This window comes from Pungitius pungitius, chromosome 16, assembly GCF_949316345.1.
Source record: "Pungitius pungitius chromosome 16, fPunPun2.1, whole genome shotgun sequence".
Lineage (NCBI taxonomy): Eukaryota > Metazoa > Chordata > Actinopteri > Perciformes > Gasterosteidae > Pungitius > Pungitius pungitius.
In genome coordinates, this window is record NC_084915.1 from 5,516,950 (window position 1) to 5,540,799 (window position 23,850).

General features: G+C 43.1%; 3 protein-coding genes across 3 annotated transcripts in view; 2 read left to right on the forward strand and 1 right to left on the reverse strand.

Moving 5' to 3' along the window:
• Positions 1 to 918: 918 nt before the first annotated feature.
• supt4h1 (SPT4 homolog, DSIF elongation factor subunit) lies at positions 919 to 3,571 on the reverse strand. Its single transcript, XM_037466864.2, has 5 exons — positions 3,388 to 3,571; positions 2,695 to 2,801; positions 2,557 to 2,612; positions 2,350 to 2,403; positions 919 to 2,246 (listed from the first exon to the last, which is right to left on the reverse strand). The coding sequence occupies exons 1-5, from the start codon at positions 3,454 to 3,456 to the stop codon at positions 2,179 to 2,181; spliced, it is 354 nt and encodes a 117-aa protein (XP_037322761.1). The 5' UTR covers positions 3,457 to 3,571; the 3' UTR covers positions 919 to 2,178.
• Positions 3,572 to 4,276: 705 nt separating this feature from the next.
• Positions 4,277 to 7,330, forward strand: hsf5 (heat shock transcription factor family member 5). The gene is made up of 6 exons (XM_062558164.1): positions 4,277 to 4,491; positions 5,256 to 5,770; positions 6,033 to 6,333; positions 6,584 to 6,675; positions 6,804 to 7,124; positions 7,220 to 7,330. Exons 1-6 carry the CDS (start codon positions 4,476 to 4,478, stop codon positions 7,244 to 7,246), a joined length of 1,272 nt encoding a protein of 423 aa, XP_062414148.1. The 5' UTR covers positions 4,277 to 4,475; the 3' UTR covers positions 7,247 to 7,330.
• Positions 7,331 to 8,363: 1,033 nt separating this feature from the next.
• LOC119215063 (E3 ubiquitin-protein ligase RNF43) overlaps positions 8,364 to 23,850 on the forward strand; it is a 65,669-nt gene continuing 50,182 nt past the window's right edge. Inside the window, exon 1 of the mRNA XM_037466861.2 lies at positions 8,364 to 9,932. Coding sequence (XP_037322758.2) covers positions 9,711 to 9,932 — 222 coding nt within the window. The 5' untranslated portion in view covers positions 8,364 to 9,710. The remainder of the gene's footprint in view (positions 9,933 to 23,850) is intronic.

The following is a 23,850-nucleotide window of genomic DNA, read 5'->3' on the forward strand; positions in this document are numbered from 1 at the left end:
CCCTAGTGTCCGATATCACTCCACAACTCAAAGTAAAGGGTTCGATTTTGCGCCACCGTTAGTTGACATTTTTGCACTTCAATTGCACTTTTTCATATAAGCTTTCCAGTCTATTCTGAACACCATTACTAAAAGTTTCTTCCACATAGAGGTATTTAATGTGTTTTCAGTTGTATTAGCCAATTGGTTTTTAACATTCACAAATGAATGAATAAATAATGTCATGTTTTTACTTGTGTGTGTCATTGATAGTCTGAGTCACGCTGTTCTCACGGATTGTACATGACATTATTTGGCAGAAAATGTCATCCACAGAAGTGCAGTGATCCCTTTTGAGGTATTCAAATTAGATTTTTGAGAGATGGGCAAGGTGAGTTTATTTGTATAGCACATTTCAACAGCAAGACCATACAAAGAGATTCACTTTAGACCACTTAAAGAATCAAAATAGTGTGTGGCGATTGTCACTAACTTTTCTTTATTCAAACTGTTCAAATTTCACAGTTCAGTTAATATAATACACAGTACTTCATTCCTCATGGTGACCGCACAGACATCTGGTAGATTGAGTAGTGGGTGGATTCCTGCTGGTGCCTCTTTTAATTTCACTATTTTTCACATATTAGTGTTTTAAAGCGACAAATTTCCAAAATTGCATTTATTGGTACGTTATAAATGAACTGGGACATGATTGCTTGTGATCATTCAGCCTGTGTTACAAATGAATTATAGTTATGGTTATTTTTGTAAATGCACAGTAATTTGTTTTAGTTCGATGCCATCGCAGCGAATAACTATAAAAACATTCTAAAGTTTAATGAAACTTTAATCACACTTCAAATACTACGAAAGGCAACTTAAGCAAAGGTGTCTACGGCGAAAGGGGGCTGAGCTCGCAGGCCAGGGTGCAAAACCCTTCTAGATGCAGATTAATTAATTAGACCTAGTGTGCAGTGTAAAGGGTTTGTTTGTTACAGGCAGTCACTAACCAGCATCGTTTGGTAATGACATCAAATGGGTTCCATTTGCAGGGTTCCCAGGAGTCCGAGGCAGGAGAGAAGCCTGTAGTCTGGGGTCACCGCACGGTGTTAGATGATAAAAGGCCCTCTCAGGAAATACTATCAACGCCGTTACATTTTGTTGGTAAAATGTTTTTACACACACTATGTAGAGTGGGAATGTTTTTTGACATGATTGTGAAATTGTTTTTCTTTTTGAATACCAAACAGTAGATACATTTGTGTTGGTTATACTTTATTAATCCCAAGGGGGTATGTTTTTTTTAGAAAGACAATAGCAAGAGCTCACTGTGCTCACTTCCAGAGAATTAAGGAGTCCTGTGTGTGTGTGTGTGTGTGACTCTGATACAGTTATATAAGCCCAAATATCATAGTAGACAACCCAAAAGCCTGAGATGTTATTACAGCCGCAGTGCTGGAGACTCGAAAGCTTTTTAAATGTAACCAGGGAAACTATGAGAGACAATAAGTACAAAAAATGCAAATGTTTCTCACTACTGGCCATGTTTGGTACTGCTTGTAACTCAGCAGTTGGTGAAAAGCGCCATCGTGTGACCCAAATAAAGAGGTACATGAGTGTGGTACTGTGATACGAATGTTAACATCCACTTCTTTGGTGTATGAAATCAGTCGCTAGGTCAACAGTGTTAGGAATGAAATCTCTACACACAAAGTTGTTGGATTACCCAAAAACAAGTTGACGAATGTGCTGAAATGAAATGTACACTGTGGACTTTGATGAGGTTTCACTAGTGTCAAGTTGTTTTTTACCAAGAATTTCTGCCGATTGCCAATTTCTCCCAGTGTGCGGAATCATCTTTTTGAACCGGGTCAGAAATAGGACTCAACCGTTGACGGTGACCCCGAATCAGCAAATATCAGCATCAACTGCTATAGCTCATTAATCACTTTTAAAAAAAGACCTTTATTTTCTAATTTATCCAAAGAAATAAAAAAAAACAGCCACTTCTTCTCCCCTATATGCACCGATGCTAATATTTCTAGTCAAACAAACACAAAGTGATCCGTTGAAGGGCAGTTTGTTACAACATCAGACATGTGCAAGTGCAATCCCATTATCGATCATTCTTTGTGGAGTTGATGTTGCAGTCACACATGGCTCTGGTGTTGCTGAACAGACAACTGGAACCAGTCGGGTTTATGACTTCACTGCTGTGTCTCTGGATTTGTAGATCACTCCTCTGCTTTTCAACTCTCTCACCACACCTTTAGAAAAGGATAATCAAACATGCAATCCTTATCAATGAAGGAATTCCAATCAAGAAAAAGCCATTGAAACATTGAATTTGCTGCATATTAGATGGTATACCTGGTGGTAGTCTGCCGGTTACTGATACAGCATATACACCTGGCTTAAAGTTACCTGTAGGATGGAGAGAATATAAACAAATATATAAACGGTTATCTGCAGCTTTATGGTATGCTGTACCTAAGCTTACTTAAGAGTTCTTCTACTCCATCTTCTTAAAAAAAAAAAACCTGATGAATACATCTTTTTGTATGCACATGTCCTCACCTATCCTCTGCCATTTAGCTACCCAGCTGTCGTCGGGACTCATCATGGATATCACTCTGTGGACACACAGACAGTAACGGTAAACATCTAGAAAACAAAGAAAGGCTTTGTTTAAATGCATTCTAAATCAATGTTTACCCATCAAACGAGGAGCTTGTGCATTCATAAACCATCTCCCGGTTCCCCTTCATCTGGAGGTACGACTCACAGTTGTCACAGCCGTCGTATTCAAACTGGTCGATGGTCTAAGGTAATCAAGTCGAAGAGAAGGGAAATCTTCTTAAATCAAGGACAATAACAGCAGCAAAGAATGGATACAAACATGTAATGGGGGGATACAAACTACACATCATACCAACACACAGCGTTAGGTGTACCATGACCACCTTAGATCGAGCTCGGTCAAACAACTGGTGTTTAATATACTGTGTTTATTGTTACACTAATATGAGATGTAGAGGGCTAATTTATTACGAAATCTTTTCGCTTTTTTTAGGTATACGTTTGACTGCACAATGTATGCAGCAAAAACATTGAACAGTATTGATCAAACAAACAAGACGCAGAGAAGGGAACTCTAGAATAAAGTAACTGGGGTTAACCCTACGTCTGAATTTGGTAACGTTGGTAGAGGGACAAACCAGACCAGACGTCTTAATGGAAACGCGTGCGTATGTCTATTGGTGTTATTGGGTGAATTACGGTCACTGCGAAAGCATTTTTAATTGTATTTTGTTGTGAGGCAACAGAAGACAAATGGAGCGCAGGAAGCGGCGACACGTTAGCAAAGAAGCTAGTTTGAGCGTTGCTTTGTCGCGATTAATGTCTTACCTTCACTAAAGAGCAAAGGAGGCAGGCTCGCAAATGGCGAAGGTCTTTGGGGACAGTTTCCAACGCCATTATGTTCCGCCCTCGGAGAAAATACTAGTGTAAAATTGAAATATCAAACGGATTATTGTTTTGGATAACTCCAGTCGCCGGAGAATTACGTCACAGACTGAGGGCCTTATTTTCCCAGCAGAAGGGTAGATTTTGTGCGCCTGTGTAAAACTACTTATATTGCCAGTATTTAAAAGAATATTTTCACTTACAGGGACTATGTTTGAGTTGTTATGCTTTAACGCACTCTGTATAGTAATTCAACTATGTCTTTAAATGTTTTATGCATATGCTTAAGATTAAATTATATTTATAGTCATGCACACATGCATACAACCACCGGGATCCAGAAGAGGGAAAATGTGGTGACTAATGAAATATTTGAATGTTGAAATACATTCTAACGAATCATGGATGGATCGACCGAGAAGTGGAAGGATACAAGTTTTTTGTATCGCTAAAGGAAGACCATCTGGATAGTTAAAACGAAAACTAGCTTCAATCCAAACAGATTCAATTATTCAAACTACTGGCTATTATTGTGAACATTTTTAATATTGCCTTGACTGTTGATAATGCTGCTGTGATTATTTCCAGGGTTGAGCAGTGGGATCCACATTCTGATTTCTGTAAAAAAAAAAAATCTCTATCTCTGTCCAACTTTCATTGAATGTCTCCCTCCGTCTGTTTCTTTAAGGCATTTTAAATTAACTATACTTACATTTCCTGTTTTCATTCATTGTTTTCTTGCTCATTATCATTGAAAATAATTTTATGTAGCGGAACATTAAGGGGAACATTTACTCTTGATTGTTGGGACTACTTCTGTCCACATATTGTGAATAAAGGGCTTGGAACTTTTGTTCCTCTGAACAAACAAATCTGCGTTGGACGCAGTGACTTCAAGCGTCCCCCTCGAGCCGTAAAACACCGTTAAACTTGCAGTTGGTTTTAGAATTCGCGTGCGATGAAAAACGTTGAAACTCCAACAGCTTCGACGGTTGGGGAACATTCAACGGTTCTGAAGTCAGGAGTGAGAGATGTTTGCAGATCCAGGTAAAGTCACAGTTCTTCTATCAACGAGTGTTATCTCGGCGTACGATATGCCCGTAAAAAACATGGCTATTTCAAAATAATTCTATGCGGCTTTACTTTTCAGTACCTTGCTAGATTTTAATTTAAAATGCAGAGCAGGGACGTTAATTGGCGAGGAAGCTTTAGCTGATGCTAACGTAGCTTGTAATGTAACTGTTGAATTATTTTCAGCATTTTATTTCTCATTTCTGCATTGACATTCCAAACCTAGAAGTCGATTTGTTTAGTTAGGTTGACATTAGTTTATGTGTGTTAGTATGCTAATTAGCAACGTTAATGTCATAAAAGTTCAATCAATGTTTATTAACTTTATAAACATGTCATGTGACTTTCAGCTTTAAATGTAGGGTTAGCTAATGCACCTCTATTCCCGGTGTTACGGTACTCTACAAAAAGCACGGAGACGGACCCATATTTAAGCTAACGTTTGTCCAATTTGACATAACTAGTCAGCTCAAATAAAATGATATTCTTAATTTCCCAATATTTAACTTTTTTAAAACCAGATCATTACAAGGGTATATTATATTTCACTCCATTCTTGTTCAACATGACCTCTCCCATTGTACATGTCTATTCAAACAATGTTTTACTCTACAGATTTTGAGAAATGAAATGCAAAGTCAGCTCAAATTAAATTATGATGTTCATAATTTTTCATTAAAGCGAATCCATAAAAGGTTATATTCTATTTTCACTGGGTTCTAACTTTACCCACTCTATAGACCAAAGCATGGATGCTTGGGACAGTTCCCTACCCGAGAGCATCAACCCTAATAACTTCCCTGCCAAACTGTGGCGTTTGGTGAATAACCCAGTAAATCAAGCCATCTGCTGGGACAGAGAAGGCTTTGTCGTCGTCATCGACCAGCATCTCTTCGAGGAGAAGATCCTGTCACCTAGCAGCAGCAGCAGCAGTGCCTCGGACAACAAAGACGTCTTCAAAACAACCAACTTCTCCAGCTTTGTTCGTCAGCTCAACTTGTACGGCTTCAAGAAAGCCGATGCCAACATGAGAAACTGCCACGCGGACCAGCCGCAGTTTCACTACTTCTACAACCCGAACTTCAAGCGGAACCACCCTGAACTAGTCACGAGTCTGCAGAGGCTGACTGTCCACAACAAGGCCAAGATACAAGCCGGTCTGGAGGTGAAAAACCGGGGTTCGAGCAGACACCTGCAATGCAGTGGTGATGGCCTGGATAAAGACGTGAAAAGAGGCATGTGTCACAGCATGACTGTTAGTGGGGAAATAGCTTTGAATAGTGAAGACCTAATGGAATGGTCGCATAGTAAAAAGTAGAATTACACAGTGCTGGAAAAATAAACGTTTTCTTTTTTCTTTCACGACTGCAAGGTCCATAAAACCAACATTAAAATACATATAAATGTAAATTAGCATTTTTATTCCACAATGCAGTGCTTTTTTGTTTCAATATGGCTGTCTGACAGGTTGTTGTCATTCTTTGCTTCTACCAGAATTTTTGGGTGATTGTCCAAAGCAAAGGCACACCCACAAGGAGTCAACTTATCCATACCCTCCAAATAAAGCTCAGGCCGCGCCGGCTCACAATGGAACCCCAGTCCCACCACGGTTCCTGACAAGAGGTCACGGTGCTGCTCTTTCGCCTAGCGTTTTCGCTGCAAACAAAGGGATTCCTGTTTCTCTGAGCCCAAACTACACTGGAGCGGCCTCCAGCTCCAACGCTGTGCTCCATTCGCAGGGTTTATTGACCTGCACTAACTGCGGGAATCCAAATTTCCCATACAACCTGCCGTTTCAGCCTGGCTACTATTCCCCACGTGAGCATGACCGTAGCTAACCTCTACAGAGTATGGGTAGAACAGTCATAAAGCTCACTCCTCACTTAAAATTGTCCCTAACTATTTTTTTAACGCTACAATGTAATTGTAATATATTAAAATATTAATTATATTAAGTGTGTGTTGAATAAGTATAATACAATACAAATGCAAAAATGAAGATTAAAACAATCAAATTAAAAAATGTGCGTTTTATAATCCTATTGAATCTTTTTTGTCCTTCTGGAAGTTTACTCGTGCTACCATCAGAACCTTGTGGCATCACAAATGGCAAGCAGTGGTCTTCAGAATAGTCCCTTCCCCACCCAACGTCACTACCAGGTAGGGGAAATGTACCGAATTTACCCTGATCTTATGTAATGACTTTCACCAGATCTGTGATTGGTCGAGGCAGATGGAGTTTTGTCAACACAGTGTCTTAAAAAGTATGTTTTGTTCTGCTATTTCAGGCGAGCTGCCTTGTGAATACGTTAGGTGGTGGGGACAACAATCTGGACTCAAAGAACAAGGAACACCAGGAGGTGAAAAAATTTAACATTAACATGGACAGCATTTTCCAGATTGCAGATGAGATGATGCAAACTAGGCCCAATAGCAGCGTAATTAGAGTTGTGACACCGGACAAGCCAGGCGCCCTGTCAGTGCCGCTCTCCGCCAACAACAACGACATCATCATTAAGTCTGTGACAGGCTCCGCTGATCTTTTTGCACAGCAGGAGCTATCTGGGAACACACAACCAGAGCAAGAGCTAAAAGACACCACATTAGAGGTAAGCAAAGACATTGTAAATTGGTGATTGGTCCAGTTGGTAATTTGTAAATACCTGTACATGATTTGCTGGTGTTTCCACTGTGCTGTGGCAAGGTTACCGTTGATGATGCAAAGGACTGAGGTTAGAGGTGATGAAGTTAACGACACTCTGACGGACACCAGTCAGGCTGACAGCCGTACCCGCACAGGAACTGCACCTCATTTTTAAGTAAGATTTAATTGAACATTTAGGGAGCATGATTAGAGTAAATTAATTGTAAGGAAGTATATGTAAAATGTAAATACAAGCTTACTGCTAATTGGTTATACTTTTTGTTTTGATGTCAACTTCTTGATTTAATTGGCATATGACTGGCAGTCCTGCTCCACTGCATGATGAGATCTTCAATTCTCTAAGAACTTTTTATTGTGCAATATTTTATGGATGTTTTGATTGTTTAATTTGTGTGTTTATTTATTGTTTGTGAATTTGGATATTCAAATAAATTTACATAACTCACATTTCTGTTTGTTTGTTAGTAGCAGGTTGATTTAATGGGAAAGAAAATATTGAATGAATTGCTTTAAAATATAAGCATTAGATCTTCTAGTTTATGTTTGCTTTGTTTGTGATAGTAACCTGGTAATTGATTTTTATTTGTTGCAACCTGTATTTTTTAAAGTGTAACTGACATGTTTTAAAGGCAAGTGTGTAAATGTGTTATAATCAAAGTTATAAATGTTTCTGATAATTCAGCTGGATGGTGTGTTGTTTTCCTAATGTCTTGTTGCACTGCGTGTTCTGTACATTGTGACCGCTAGAGGGAGCCACCTGATCGTTTCTAGTCTCTTCTGGGCTGCCCCGCCCCCCGTCTGCAATGTGGCCTTCAGGTGCTACTCCGAAGCTATTTTAATTTAGTTAGTTAACCATTTTTATATACTCTTAACAGCCATGTGTTTGGGGTTGTAAAAAAAAGAGACTGGAACAACGACAGTAGTATTACACTGCATCATCAGACTACAAATTGGCATCCCATTGGGTGAAAATAAAAGTAAACTCTTGACCTAACCGTACTGCTATTTTAACATGAATCCCAGATTCTAACTATATGTACCTGTAACAATATTCACACGGCATCGTTTTAGTTTTTAAGTTCCTACATGTCTAAGATGCAGCCTCCCCCAAACAAATATGTTCATACACTTGCATCGCTTCAATAAAAACCCCACTCTCCGACAGCACGTGAAGGCAGCGGGACAGTGAGCAGGTAGAGAGGGTGTCGATGAGATCCCAGGGGAGCGAAACACAGTCCGGGAGAAAGACTTTTAGGACGGTGTCATAACTGCACACGGAGTCTCTTCGCTTTCTCAACTTTAAATGGGGTTCACCCGGAGTTTGGAGTGCTTTCATTTCGTACTTTTTGTAGAGTTTCTAACCGGGATTCGTTGATGGATTTTGATAAACAATTAATTTTCCCCTCGGGTGTTCTCAGGAGGATCGTCTCTCATTTCTTACGGTGCAGCGGAGGCAGTGAACTCAGGGGAACGTCTGTGTGAGTGTGTCTGCGAGTGAGAGCGGCTTCTTTTTCACGGTGACTTGAAATGAAATGAAGACGGTAAAAAATAAGTCGATGTGTCCGTTAGGTTCGGTTTTCGGACCCAGTAGAGCGTCACAAGTGAAGTAAGACAACGGGTCATTCCGCTTGGTTAATAATTAGACAGAACGGATGGATTTAACAACTTCTTCAAGCACTCTGTTTTTTTTCAAGCGAGGTTGTAAAACAATTCGTAATTACATTTATATTACTCAACGTTGTGGCACTGCTGTGCGTCAGCATGCCTCTTAACTTTCCAGCAGCAACCTGTAGCTCAGCCTTTGAAGTTTAAGCCGTCTCTGCTTTTCCGTGTGTGGATTCATACAGAAAACACAGCGCCCGGGGGGTGGGGGGGGGGTTGTTTTTGCCAACTCGTGTTTGGTCGTGAACGTGTGCGATTCGGAAGATAAAGTCAACGCCGTGCACATTGTCATATTCCTATAAACTCGGATACGGATAAATAAGGACCTGCCCTTCTTCTGGGGGAGAGAGAGAGGGAGAGAGGGAGAGAGGGAGCGCGTGCAGCAGCGGAACACGTTACGAACGGGGACATGTGTCGCGTTGTCTGGTGAAGACCAGGCTGCTGGGAGCCCGCCGCTGCTCCTCTTCTGTGACACTGGATAAACGTTCTTTTCAAGCTCATTGCAGCTCGAAAGGGGCAGTTTCTGGGTTTTTTTCCCCCTTCTAAAACAACGCGCTTTCGTTCCATGTGGCCACAAACCGGAGTCGAAGGCGCTCGTGCAACGTGCGGAGTTTGAATATTAACTCTGGTGCTGAAAGGACGTTTTGGCACATTCGAGCACGAGTTATGATGACAGTCCTCCGGCTTTAAAAGTTTGGATTGTATCCGTTTAGCACTTTTTCGGCGCGGGGACGAGAAGAAGAAGAAGAAGAAGTGGGACGTGTGCACATAAGTGAATATAAATATTCTCTTCGCCCGTCTCTCCGCGGCGCTCGCCTGCTTTGAAGTCCACCATGTGCGGCCGGGCACCGCCGCTCCAGCCGAGGCCATGAGCGTCCCGCAGCGGCGCCTGGCCGGGCTCTGGCCGTGGCTGCTGATGGCGGCCCTGCAGGTGGTGCTGGGCCAGCCGGGCCTGGAGTCCGAGCGACCCCCGCTCCGAGCGGCCATCAAGGTGACCGTGCTGAACCACGAGCCGGCGGGGAAGCCCATCACTCTGGAGGGGGAGTTCGTGGGAGGAAGCGCCGGCTACGCGAATGGGAAACTGATGCAGGTAAGGATGGAAACGGGCGTATCCGCGCCGCCTCACCGCACACCCGCCTCACCTACGAGCATACACCCGGGTGCTCTCACTAAACACTGTGGGGGGGGGGGGGGGGGGGACCTGTTGTCATAGTGGCACAGCTGTGTCACATTTTCTACTGGCTCCCCCGGGAGTAAACAGCGCCCTCAAAGCTGTCAGAAATGTCAGAAATGCAATGCCTTGCTCAAAGACACCTAAGCAATGTGGAGGAGTCGGGGGATGCGGACTTTGACGGACAGCCTTGACACATTGCATCCTTTAGGTCAATGATATACACCCACAATACGTCTATTGCTCTGGTTACCGTTTTGTCCCAATGCAGTCTCACATTGACAATGTGGACCAATCATTTAGAACCTGAATTTGTACGGGAAGAAATATTGTAAAACTTTGCCAATAGGAGAAAAATAATTAGACATGCACGCGTGGCCTTACATCAATCACAATGCTGTCGTGACCACTGGAACAATAGTGATGACGTGCCGACTTTGTTGAGTTTAGTTTGTGGTTCCGTTCATTTTTAAAGACGACAGCTATTCGTCCAGCATCCAATTTTCGAACTCTTCCAACATGTTTAATATTAAAGCGTGGTCAAAGACCATTAAACAACTCAGCTAATCATGTGTAAACTAATGTAAACTCACAATTGAAGCAACCATTGTTTTTTTTTTGTTTTTTTACAATTTAGAAAATGCTAAAGGAGAGTATGCGCGCCATTCAGTGCACACATTTAGTTTGAGCCTCCTGGGGCCTTTTAAGCCTCTGCAGCGTTGATTTAGCTTCTCCTGAGATAGGAGGTACTGCAGGATCTTGTCTCTTCTCACTCCCTGGGCGTGGGTGGGTTCCGTGAATGGAGAGCCAGATTTACACCGCTTCTCTACAGAGAAAGCCCCGGTTTTAAGCACTGCGAACAGCCCCTCCAGTTTAAGCTGACGTGTCCGTGTGGGATGTTGACACCATGTTATGGATGCTTATCACAGCGCAGGTGAGATCAAATGCTCTTTCAGCTCTCTGGGATTCCCAGCTTCCCATTTATTTTATCTTCCTCAGAATTCCTTACCCTTCCATGTGCTGGAGAGGTAATACATTAGATATTAACCCCCGTGGGTCTCGGAAGAGAGCTTCAGGAAGACACAGTGTAGAACCCAGACAGAGACTGTGTTCGAGAGACTGTTGAAGTGATATCTGCCTACAGTGTGAAGAAAGGTGGGCCAGTGCTGTTTGTAATTGCTTCCATGGAGTTATTATGGTTCCTTCCGAGGTTAAGAAGGGACAGAGTCTTCAGGCCGTTCCCACAGTGCACAGAGGAGGTGTTGTGCTGCAGGATGCTCTTTGTTGCAGCTTAGGCCTGTTCCAACAGGTCCTCACTGCCTCCGCAGGCTGCTTTACGGCCTCGTTCTCGTCTCCCAGTGGGTGGGTGTGCGCTCCACTGATTGATTTTCTGCCTCACAATGTCTATGTCCTTTTTACTTCTATAATTCCCTCACTGTGTTTAAGAAACGGTTCACCCCTGAATCAATAATATATATTTTTTCATTTTACCTACATTGTTATTCATGCATCAATATTGATTTTATACATTCAGTAGCGCCACATGTAAAATATTTATTTTTTATTTCATTGTAGTTGATTTCTAGGAAAACTGCATTTGAAGTTAAACAGGGATCCAACATTTTCAATAAGCTAAAAACAATGTCCTTCATAAATCAGATCCGGTTGTGACCATGTTTGCTAACACATCTGAGGGCTGCACTGCGAGGGCCTGGGATGAAAGGAATTCCCAATTTTCGCCTGAAAGTCAGGAGATTTTGCTCTGATCTGTTAAACTGCGTTCTCCCTGGAAGAGCGCCCTGGCCTCTGAATGAACACGTTCATTGGAACACTGGCTGGGGTCTTGCCAGCGCTTTTGGACAAAAAAACTGCTGAGGAATTCTGCCCCCCCCCCCATCTCCAAAAAGGTTGCATTATGACCAGAGGAAAAGTGCAAAGGCTTCTGGGATAACTTTGAACTTGAGAGGACTTTCAACTGTCCTCTGTTGAGAGTTGAAGTTTATCCTCCAATGGGCATTGAGCCACAAAGAACATCTTAAGGGCTCCGCCTCTTTTTTTTCTTTGCTTAAAGCCATCTTGACTCTCTTTTCATCCTTGCGCTGTATTTTCTTTCCGTCTTTTGTACCTTGAAATGTTGAATTGACCTTTTGAGAGCTCCCTTAAATACATCAGCTCTAGCCAAGGCAGGGCAGGCAATTGACTGAACACCAGTTAACTCTGCCCCACTTCACATTCCTCCGTCTCCATCTCAAAGTGTCCCAAAAGGTACTGAGTGTCTCCCCGCTTCGAGCCGCCTCGGTATCTGCGCCTTTCGCCACGGCCCGTTTGGGAGCGAGGGATGGGAGGGCGGAGGCGGCGCCGAGGGAGAAACATCAAAGCGTGTCCAGTTCCGAACGTGAGCCGGGACGATTAAGAAACCGAAGCTGTTTACACTGCACTTCCCATATGGGCCCTTGCACCCCCCTCCCCCCACCCCCCCACACCCCAACTCCTTCTAGATTTCCTGTCCATGCGTCCTCTCTCCATGGATGAGATAACAGGCTGTCCGGGACTCCTCAGCCTCTTAAACTAGAGGTGCTGGCTGCGCATTGCTTTGCTTTTGTACACGTGGCGAAACAAAGATACATCTGAAAATACATATTTATTTGTTTACCTGAAGTTGACGGGGTCCCTGGCGCTTTGTCATGGTTTCATGTGAGCCCTCTAAACTCCCTGTGATGTGTGCACTCGGAGTCGTTGGAAAGTCACCAGGACCAGATCAGTAAATGGGCTTCACTTTTGGAAGAGTTTTGGTTTACAACAGGGACGTAGCTATATATTGTAAACAAAATAACACGAGTCAGAGGACAGTGCTACATACCGTTAGCGTATTGCTTTGCCCTCACTCTAATACTTTCCTTCAATAGAACGACAAAAAAAAGACCCATGTGGCCATGAAGTCCAATAATTGTTTCTTTTTTAGCACTAGTAGAATAGGCCTTGGGTCACATTCCCCATATGAGATCCCAACCTCGTCCCTATCAGTCCCATCTGCCCCTCGGCAACACTGGAACTTCTAGAAAGGTACCAATAAAATCGCCATAAGCTCACAATTTCCCCCCGCTTTGCCGCAGCGCCTGCTGTGACCAGCCGCTGTTTGTCTTTTTTTTTTTTTTTTGTAAAGGGATGCTACTCGGTTACAAACATTAAAGCCAGCGGATCAAACAAGAAACACGTTGAGCCCTGTTGATACGAAGGCCTTGATGTGGCCTCGTGCTGCTCTTCTTCGCCTTTCCACGTGGCCATCGGTCCAGCCCCACAGCGCATGAAGCAGCGACGAGTTCTGTCCCAGTCGAGCCCTCGTCCACACAGGAAGAGGTGGCTGCTGTAAGATGTTTCTCGGGGCGATGGGCAGAAAAAAGGGGGAGAGGCAGGTAGGAGAAGGGGGGAATATGGCAAATCTCTTAATCCCACCAGCCCCCTTCTTTTTAAGTCATTAGGCCAGTTGTGGAATTCATTGATGGTGTGCGACACATTCTTTTCTCTATTCCGTTCCTCTCCTCTTGCAAATAGAGGAGAGAGTCACGGCTGCATGCGCTGTGCTACCGTCGCCTTTCCACTCGGGTGCAAAGCACGTTTGTTTTTGTTGTTTTGGTTGCACATCAATGTAGAGCATGCAAACACACACACACACATGCTCAGTACAGACACAATGCAGCATGGTAAAGGAATTACTACTTGACTTTGACTTAAGCGGGCCGACAGACGGGGCGAGTTGGAGAGTAAAAGGGGAACAAACATTACAAAGCCTTCCATTAAAGGGATAACCTGTCCTCTTACACCTCTGTGTGTGTGTGTGTGTGTGTGTCTGCTTTCATATCCTCTCATTTTATTGATCTCAGACAAAGTGGTGGAAAAACTTAAAATGGTACACACACTCAACAACAACACTTAACCAAAATGGTAATGACACAGGCTTTGTCTCGCTCTTCTTTTGGAGCACTTTTATTGTGTGTCCCTCTGAGAAACCAACGGGCCAGTGGAGGAGTAGCAAATTAACGCAGCTCTTTTAAGTTGTGCCATCGTGTATAGCCAGGCATCCATTACAATCTAGGGCAGTGAGTCACCACTGACTTATATAAAAGAGCACTCGTGCACACACACACACACACACACACAAGCGCAGGCGTCGGTTTTCCTTTGATGGCTTCGTACCTAACACAGGGCCAGGCGGGGACAGGGTGTGTTCAGGGTCAGCGGAATTCAATTATGTCGGGTTAAACGCTTGAGAATACCTCTGTATTTGTGCGTTCCCACTAAGATTGATATCTGTTGCAACCTCTGTGCATATGTTCCGTCATGGCAGGTCAAGTAAAGCACCTGTTCTCCAAGTCACTGGGCGTGTGGAGGCCAAACTACCCGTCCACCCCCGAGGATCAAGGCCATATTTGTAGAGATTTGCAGAGAACCATGTTGCAACAGATCCCAAATGTCCCACACGGGAGTACGATAGATACGCACAGTATTCTCCTCGAGGTGGAGGAAGACGAACAAATAATCTATAAAAACACTCAATTCATTTGATTTTATCAATGGATTTCTAACATAATTTGTAATTACACGGAAGGAAATACGATCAGATGAAATAGTCCATCTTACACCTGCTACACATCCTCTTGTTACTCTGGTTATTGTGAGCGTAGCGTGGTGTCGAATGGAATCCCCAACTGCTGCTACTCATTCGAGATCTAATTTGAGCTTTGTCATTTTATCATCAGACAAGTAAAGTCCTGTTAATTTCAGCCAAATGACTTCATACATATTGATTCTTATCACAAAGCCCTTCCGCGGAGGGCGAGGGCGGCCCCTCGGCTCCCGCTGACATCAAAGGGCTTGGAAGCTTCTCTGGAGTTTTTCATTTCTCAGTCCGTCTGGCTCCTCTTCCTCCCACGGCGCGGCTTAGAATTCCTCCTCCTCACCTCCTCTCCTTCGACCAGTCCTCTCTTGTTTCTCGACAGCTCTTCAGGACGGTGGTAATTAATTGCGTGCGCTTCAGTTTCAAGGGCAAAAAAATGGCTACATGCACTCGAAAGGCAGGAAGCGCCTAGTTTGCTGAGGGCTTGGAGGAAAAGAGTCATCACCATACCACAGATAAATGCTCTCTGACAGCCCCCCCCCCTCCCTCCGGCTCCCCTTGGATCCTCCAGTCACTTTTCTCAGGCATTCTTTGTGTTTTGCCACTTCAACAACACAATTTCAGACACAATTGTTTTGGGTTCAGTGATAGAAGCCAACAGTTATTAGAAGTGTGTTCAAGACAGAAACATGAATGGTATTGAAAAGCAGACTCTGCAGCGCGCACAGAGCAAGTATTATGAGTGGAAGCACATTTTCTACTTTTCCGCTTGAACGCTTGGCCCAACGATCCGCGAGAGAAGCTTTCACCTGTGTGACGGTCTGGTTCTTTATGTGTGTTTGTGTGTCTGTATGCGCGCGCGCGTGTGTGTGTGTGTGTGTGTGTGTGCAAGCATGAGTGAGCCTTTGCGAGTGTGTCCACAAAGTGTGTGTGCGTGTGCACAAGAGGCGGAGCTCCCTTACTGAGATCATTTACCAAACTCTATTAGGCGGGATCAAAGTGACTTAGATCTTTCAGTGCTGCATGACTACAAAAGCCATATTGTTACCCCAGATCCAGGGAGATAGCGCTGTTGACAAAAAAAGCTTTATGCAGCAGAAGTCACATGGTCACTTCCAAACAACAAACGGCATGTCCCGATTATGAGCTTTATTCTTTTTGCTCTCTACTCAGAGGAGATTCAGTGTTAGTTTCATTATTCTGCTACTTGCATGCCACATGCAGATTTAGATTAATTGAAAGCTGAAGGTGAACGTGAAACCGCAGTAGGAGTGGAAACATTGGCCTTCCACTGTGGCCTTGCAGTACTGTAATACTGTGTAGCCAGGTAGCTGCGGGTTACTCTGAAACAATGACCACTTTGTGATACTTGCACCTGACTTTGAGATTGAGATTTGAATTGATGTGTGAACCCCCGTGGTTACCGGTGGTGAACAGCCAGTGGTGCACTTGTGACACTACAGATCCCAGAATCCTTTTGGAAGACACTTTAATTAGAAACACAAAGAGGGGTCGGTATTCGATGGGAAGAGCGGGCAGTGTCCAACCTTGCCGACGAACATGTTACGCTTCCTTTGAATGCTTCACAATAAGAAAGTAGGCATCAGTTAGTATCGTCAGTAGCTTAACAAAGCTCTGTTCCGGAGAGTGGATAGTAAATAGCGTGGCTTATATTGAATTATCATAATTTCCCGTGAGTCCCTTGTGCGTAAATTGCAAACAGACCATGACTGGTTACAACTTTAGGGGGGTGGGGGTGTGTAGTATTAGTGGTCGGGGGAACAAATCAGCCAACCGAGGGGGAGGGGGGGGTAGGTCGTTTTGTGCGGTCCGCTGCTACAAGCGGCACGTGCGCACATACGCGGACACGTGTGTGAAAGACTTTCTTGTGGAGGAGGGGGGGCAGAGAGTCATTTCAGGGGGGCGTGGTGTGATTTCAGGCGAACCCGCCACCCTCATGGATATAATGGTAGGGGGAACACTGAATGACATGAGATGAATTATTAGGATAAAAGAGGTTTGATCTCATGAAAGTGTAAGGATTAACTAGTAAGTAATTACTTCATCTGCAAATGCAAATGTGTGTCGTGCCCCTTGCTAATTCGCACACTTGATTAGGGGACTTACAGTAAGACTGAGAAAATAAACAGTCAACCAGATAACGTGTGTTCAGTTCTCACTGTTGCCTTTCTTGTCTTCCTGATTTTAAATGGCCATGAACCTTCTCTTGATAAATCCAGCTGAACCAAATATATGCTTCATAATTTCATTTTTCAACTTCGAACAGAGCTTTGTTTATATTTTTTCCTTGACAGTTGTCTGCCTCTTCCTTACACCTGCTGTGTGAATGGGTGGTGAATGATTGTTCTTTGTGAACGCAGCCAATTATCATACTTCCAGTCACACGCTGTTTCCTCAGTTGGACTAAATCAGTGGTTTCAAACTGTGGGGCGCGACGGGCTAGGGGGCATGTAGATTTAAAAAAAATAATAATTAAAATGAGTTTTCTATTTATAATCCTTTGTTTATCTTACATGGGGAAATTATTCTGTGCATTTTACCCATTCTTAGTAATTAAGGAGCAGTGTGCTTTATGAAGCACTGTGACTTGTGTTTTTGTCTGAGGGAGCAATCTGGTTTACATGAAAGTGACTCAAATGTCTTTTCTATTATCGATAAAAGCACACATGGAGTCACATGGATGTTATTTCAATAAAAATTCTGTTGGGGCGGTGGGGCCTGAACATTTTTCTTCCTCCAAAGTGGGCCCTGACAGAAAAGGTTTGAGAACCACTGGACTAAATGAAAACTCTATGTTTCTGAACCAGATACAAAGGCTAGCCAGACAAGTGTGTTTAACTGGTCTGTCTGTCTGCACACACACACACACACACACAAGGCAATTTTATTTGTATAGCACATTTCAACAACAAGGCAATTAACATTGATTTAAACATCAAAGATTAAAAAAAAAAAAAAATAGAATAAAATTATCAGTGTAGAATTCCAAAATGCAATTAAAAGCAGCAGCAAACAGTTTGCAGACTGTAATCTGGATTTAAAGGAACTGAGGGACTCAGCAGAGATCCAGATATGTGGAGCAGAAAACTGAACGCTGCTTCTCCATGTTTAGTTTTGACTCTGGGACAGAAAGTAGACCGGTCCCAGACGACCTGAGGGTTCGTGGCGGTTCATAAAGTATCAGCAGATCAGATATGTACTTTGGCCCTGATTCATTCTGTGCTTTATAAACCAACAGCAGAATTCTACAAGTCCATTTTTTGTTTGACGGGAAGCCCGTGTAAAGACCTGAGAACCGGATGATGTGATCCATTTTCCTGCTCCTAGTGAGGACTTAAGCTGCAGTGTTCTGGATCAGCTGTCACTTCCTGATTTACTAGAGCTGTCCAATTAACGCGTTAATCTATGCAATTAATGTGGCCTAGATTATTGCGATCAGCATTTTAATGCAACTTTGTTTACTTCCGGTGTGCTGAAAACTGAACCCCTGCCATCTGATGTTAGTTAGATGGGACAGACTTGACGGCAGTAGAAGATAAAGAACACAAACAGACACACAGCGAAGAACTGCAGAGCAATTCCTCCACGTGTCAAACAAAGGAGGGATGAGTGGCCAACGGATGGCGTTACAGTAAAGGCTAACCTAGCTGCTAGTCTAAGCTAGCTTTACAGACATAAACACACCGTTACAGTGGTCGGAAGATAAATGCATGGACAGGTTTTTCAAAATCTTGTCAGGACATATGTCTCCTTCATTGTTCCTTGATGTATCAAGGTCCTAATCCATAATTACACCTAGATTTCTTGCTTGGTTTTGGGGATTTTAACATCAGTAATTGAAGCTCAGCACTGACTTTCAATCGTTCATCTTTGTTACCTAAAACCAATAACTTCTGTTTTATCTTTGTTCAATTGAAGAAAGTTCAGGCACATTCAGTTTTTGATTTGTTCAATTATTTGTCAGATTGGAGCCCACCAGCCACTGACACTGGAGGATTAGTTGCACTGCAGAACAGAGGTCAAAATCCCACAAATCAACTTTTTGGGTTGTTCAGTCATTTAAGCAGTTATATGCATTAATTATCTTCCTGGGTCCATTTATCTCTGAGGAACTGATATCTGAGTCGTTCTTCTGCCACTGATCTCAGGCATGTGGTCAGAATTTATGCTAATGCTAATTCTTTATTTTCTGATAATTGTATTCACCAATATGGAATTGTTCCCTCTTAATTGACTATGGGGCACTTTTTCTCCACTGTGCCTTAAAAACATGTCAGTACACATTTCCATCCATCAACAAGAGACAATAACCAAATCCCTACACGTTTCCTGTCTTCTTCCACTTTGGGAGGGAAGGGGGGCAAAAATATTGATTGCCTTTAGACCCTTAAACAACTCTAAATTGATCCCATACAGGCTGGGATCAACTTACACGGTAGCCAATACTCATCCACCTATAGAGCTGCCGAGGACTGCGGCGCCACATGCTTTTCTCAATGTGACACTACTTTATAGCTACGTACTCCCTTAAAAGCATGCGATAACAATGGCGCCCCCAAGCCATGCAGTGACGTTGTTGCACGCACTAAAAAAGACAACTGAACTTGGCCGCGCCTGGTGGAGCGTCCGGCGGCGAAGAGGAGTGCGTTTCCAGGAGAGCCGTTCCAATTGGCCACGACCTCCCGACTAGTTGCTCCTAATTAGAAGCGGTCCCTTTCTGTGCCTCCCTCTCTTGTCCAAAGGAAATACCTTGGCACCCAGCAGGAATGCTCACAGACAGATGGCTGTTTAGGGGGCTCTGAGAGTGGCTCAGGACGCTCGCCGCCTCCCCTCGTGTTTAACCCACGATGTGGCGTAGCTGGCATCGGAAACACAAACGACTTCACTGTGGGACTCGCTTAAAATATGACTCACTATCTCGGCTTTTCCATGCTCGAGTGCTCTGTCGGTTTTCCACTTCCACTAAGTTCAGATCAGTCTCTCTTTAAATGGCCTTGATCACAGAGTGGGAAGTGATAGAGGGGGGAAGGGGGAGGGGGGGAGGTCATATCAACTACATCTGGGTTACATAATCTCTGTATTTACACTTATTCCAACAAAAGGCTTCCTGGATTCTCCTTCTACGAAACCCAAAAAAATAGAACCCTCGCTGTTTTCATGCCAGCCGCCCTTGGAGTAAAAGCGCTTTACGGGAATCAGGTGGGGGGATCAAAAGGCAGTCTGTATTTGAGAGAACAGGGGCCATGATGTCTCATCAGGGCCATTCACCCGATAACCTCCTCTGAGGGAGCCGCTCCGAGACAGCGGGTTGTACTTGACTGCTAACAAGGCATGTTTGCAGAGCTGCATGCAGGTTTTTTTTTAAAAAAAATTTTTACTTTGTGACGGTCCGTTGGCGACCAGAGCTGCCAGGGCCCAGGCCCTCACAGGCTGCTATTTAAACCTCTAGATTGCTGTGCAGGAGCGGAGTGGAGCATGGTGTTGCTCCTTGTTCTGCGCCCTAGGTTAGGGTTAGCACAGCATTACACCACAGCAGCCCTGAAAGTCAGCTCTGAAGACTAAAGCAGAGCTGTGTGTGGTTTGGTGTTTGGCCCGCTCTCTCTGAGATTAGAGAATCAGGTTGGCAGAGGACCGGGTAATGACATGTCTGCCGTGCTGCAGTCCTTGCACAGTGTGGGACTGCGGGAAACACTTGAAAGCAGCACGCGCACTCACACACACACACACACACTACACTACACCCCGCGCACACACACGATTGTGTGGCGCTTCTACCTCTGGCAGGGTAAATGTGACCATGAAGAATCACCAATACACAATAACATTGTAGTCACAGAGACAACGTAACAATCTCTGTCAGATGAGATGTGACAGGGTGAGTCACAAAAAGTCATCGACACAGATTGCACATCATTTTCCACTCCTGCCAGTGGGTCTAAATGCTATTTTCCAGAGCATTAAGTCTTTGTGTCTGTATGCCGTGATGATGAATATCAAAATGAAGCTGAACAACATAAGAGGAAGTGTGCATGTTATCAGAAATAGTGTCAAAAGATTAATGATAATAGGGGAATTGGTTCATTCAAGTGCCGTCCATGGCTTTCAATTTCTCAACATCTCAAACTGCATTTCACACACACGTGTGTTTGCATCCGCTTGGAATGTTCCCCTGGCGTGGAGGAAGTGGTTTTGTAGCAGCATCTACAAAATAACAACAACTTATAACGGGAACAATTGCATTGCATTGCAGACAGTACGACCTTGATGGAGTCAAAAAAGGACTTGCAACAATGGCGCAGTTAATGTGCCCGGCAAATGACTTAGAAATCCTCCTGTCATTCATACGCCATTTGTTTAATACTGGGCTAACATCCCATAGGATTTTATGAAGAAAATCCTGTTGAGTGCTCATTACAGCACTTTGTCCTACATGAGTCAACAGCATGTTGATGACGCTCGAGATCAAACCCAACTGCCAGGAGCTGAGCCAAGTGTCCCGGTGCAGTGCCAGATCTATCTGAGAGGGAGGGAGGGAGGGGGGGGACAGTGCGGCCTCCTGCAGTACTCTGACCTACCTCCACGCCGCTGACTTCCACTGTTTGCCTACTCTGTTAACTATTACCAAAAGGCTGTGTACCTTGGCTGCAGCCCAACACTCTTACACATACTGTGGCCGTTTATCAAAGGAGACCTGCACTACAAGTCCTGGAGTCCTTCCAAGAAGGCCAGAGCCACAGTTTGTGCTTCAGGACCTATCCCAGCACCGCCACACTATCTGAGCACTCCCTCCTGTTTTGGTCCCCCCATCCCTCTCCCTCCTCCTTCCATTTGCTCTCTTTCTCCTAATCCCCTTGCTTGAACATGCACATGTTGGTTAAACTGTCCTCAGCAGGTACCTCACCCACCCTTTTATGTTTGGATTCAGTTGCTTTGGTGTTGGTAAAGTACAAAAATCAATTATATATAATTGATGATCTTGATGATTTTGGTTTTTTAGGATTTACATGATTTGGTTAGGTCTTTTATTAACAAAAGAAGCATGTCAATGCATGACATTATGCTACTTGCATGCAGGGAGCAGTGAAGTGGGAATCTTAGCTACTCATTCCAGGGTTGAAATGCAATTACTTTGCTTTTTCTATTTGCCTATTTGCCTTTGACAGTTTTGTATTAGATCAAAATGGAATCTCCACATTTTAGAGCTACCTCATGGTTGTAACTTCAGCTGGAAAAGTAATTTTAATGATTAATTGCAGTGGCTGCTGGTGGATTTGTTTTTGGTAGGGTCAGCCAATCAGTTTCAGTAAACATCCCAGTATGATCCAATGCAAAAAAAGGCTATCAAACACGCAGTAAAATAATTAACATTTATTCCAACAGTTTAACACAATATGAACATCTTATTCAAACAATTCAGGATATCAATTAATATATGTTTAACCAAATATTTGGTTAAATATATTATGAGGGTGGCACAGTGGTGTGGATCAGTGTCCAACTCATAAGCCCCCAATGAATTATTTTGGATGAAATGCCTGTTTTCATCCACATCCTGGTTGTGTGTCCTCATCCACAGTGCGTCGCAGCTGGGTAATGATGTTTAATGATCTTTAACACGGCGACGTCGTGCACACGTTAGCATGTAGCTAACTAGCTGGCTAAACATTCCACGTGTTAAAGTCTCTACAGAAGCGTTGTATGTGCTGCGTTGTCTGTTTTACCTCTAGTTTCTCCGGCGAGTTCTTCTCTTCGTACCGAGTTTGGGTCGGGACACTGCAGGTGTTGTTATGTTCTTAACCGGCACGTATATTGACTATTTGTGCAATGTACTTTTAATATAATAAACAACACAGTGGGGCCACGCACCATTGCCCTGTATGGACTAGCCGCCACTGATTAATTGATTAACAAAATTCATTCCTTTTCATTCAATTTGGTAATCGCTCAACTAAACGATTCAGCCATAGTATCAGTGGGAAAGTTAGCATTTAAAATAAAATGTTATCTTTCATATATTTCAAAGGCATGCATTTTTATTAGATCAACAATCCAAAGGTTCAAAACCAAAAGATGAAACTGGAACCTGTTTTGAATTGTTATCACAACTTTTTGTATTTAAGTACAGATGGCAAATTCAAATGAGCTTATTTTATCGACACACTTTTCTAAGATGACTATTCAATTATAGGACTATCTTGAGATATCAGATATTAATATCTGGTGATGACTTTATTATCTCATAATCATTAGATGTGAGACTAGTGGTTGAGCCACGCCGTGAGAAAGCCTTCGACAGGAGAAATAAAGACTAATCAGATTTTGATCAATTATTGACTCACTGTAGAGGTTGAATGAGTAAACCGACGTAATCCACATGTAGTTGGGCGTTGGTAGAGCCATACATTTGCCTTCTGGTGGCAGTGAAATATCTATTTCACAATCACAAGGAAACTATGTAATATGGAGCTGTTTTGTTTAATAATTGTATCATCAATAAGGCCTCTAAGGAGCGGAAAGCCAAATGAAAATTTTTTAAGATAAGGCTTAAAAGATTTGAAATAGCAAAATTCAGAGGCTAAATCTGATTTAGGAATTGCTTTTACACTTCTGGAGTGGCGTTGAGGGCTTTGAGGCGAACGCTTTAGGCATGAATGGGTAAAATACATCAAAATGTATTTTGATACAAAATACCCCTAAAAGATATACAAATAGCCAGATAGTGTGTTTGAGAAATTCTTTTTTTCTGGATTTTCCATTTTTCACAATTTGATATAGCAGAGCATTGAGGTTTGGTCCATATATTATGTACACAAAGCTCTGGTAAATCCCACTAAAAGGAAGAACAGACAGAATGTCAGTATAAATAAGCAAAGCTATTAAAAGACAACAAATATATATTGATACTAATGGGACTTAACAGCCAATACACTTCCTTCTTTTATCAACAAGAAAATATTCATCACATATGAATAGCATCACACATTAGGCCTATGTATAGAATTAAAACCAGTTGTATACACATAAAGAGCATGAAAAATGAACAAGAAATAAAGGGTAAATAGTAAATCAATAGAAAAGTGATCAGACTTCTCTTGATAAGGTTATCATGAACATACAAGCTCCCAATCTCCCTCTTCCTACAGCTAGCTACTGGACTGATAAGTTAACTTGTAGCCTAGCACTGGCCTTGACTGCAGGCTA

Excerpts from the sequence above, each read along its gene's own strand:
- supt4h1 (XM_037466864.2), bottom strand. The coding sequence starts at position 3,456 with ATGGCGTTGGAAACTGTCCCCAAAGACCTTCGCCATTTGCGAGCCTGC. Across the intron at positions 2,802-3,387 it reads TCCTTTGCTCTTTAGTGAAG|ACCATCGACCAGTTTGAATA; the intron begins GTAAGACATTAA and ends TGATTACCTTAG. Across the intron at positions 2,613-2,694 it reads ACAAGCTCCTCGTTTGATGG|AGTGATATCCATGATGAGTC; the intron begins GTAAACATTGAT and ends GTGTGTCCACAG.
- hsf5 (XM_062558164.1), top strand. Across the intron at positions 5,771-6,032 it reads GCATGTGTCACAGCATGACT|CAAAGGCACACCCACAAGGA; the intron begins GTTAGTGGGGAA and ends GATTGTCCAAAG. Across the intron at positions 6,334-6,583 it reads GCCTGGCTACTATTCCCCAC|TTTACTCGTGCTACCATCAG; the intron begins GTGAGCATGACC and ends TCCTTCTGGAAG.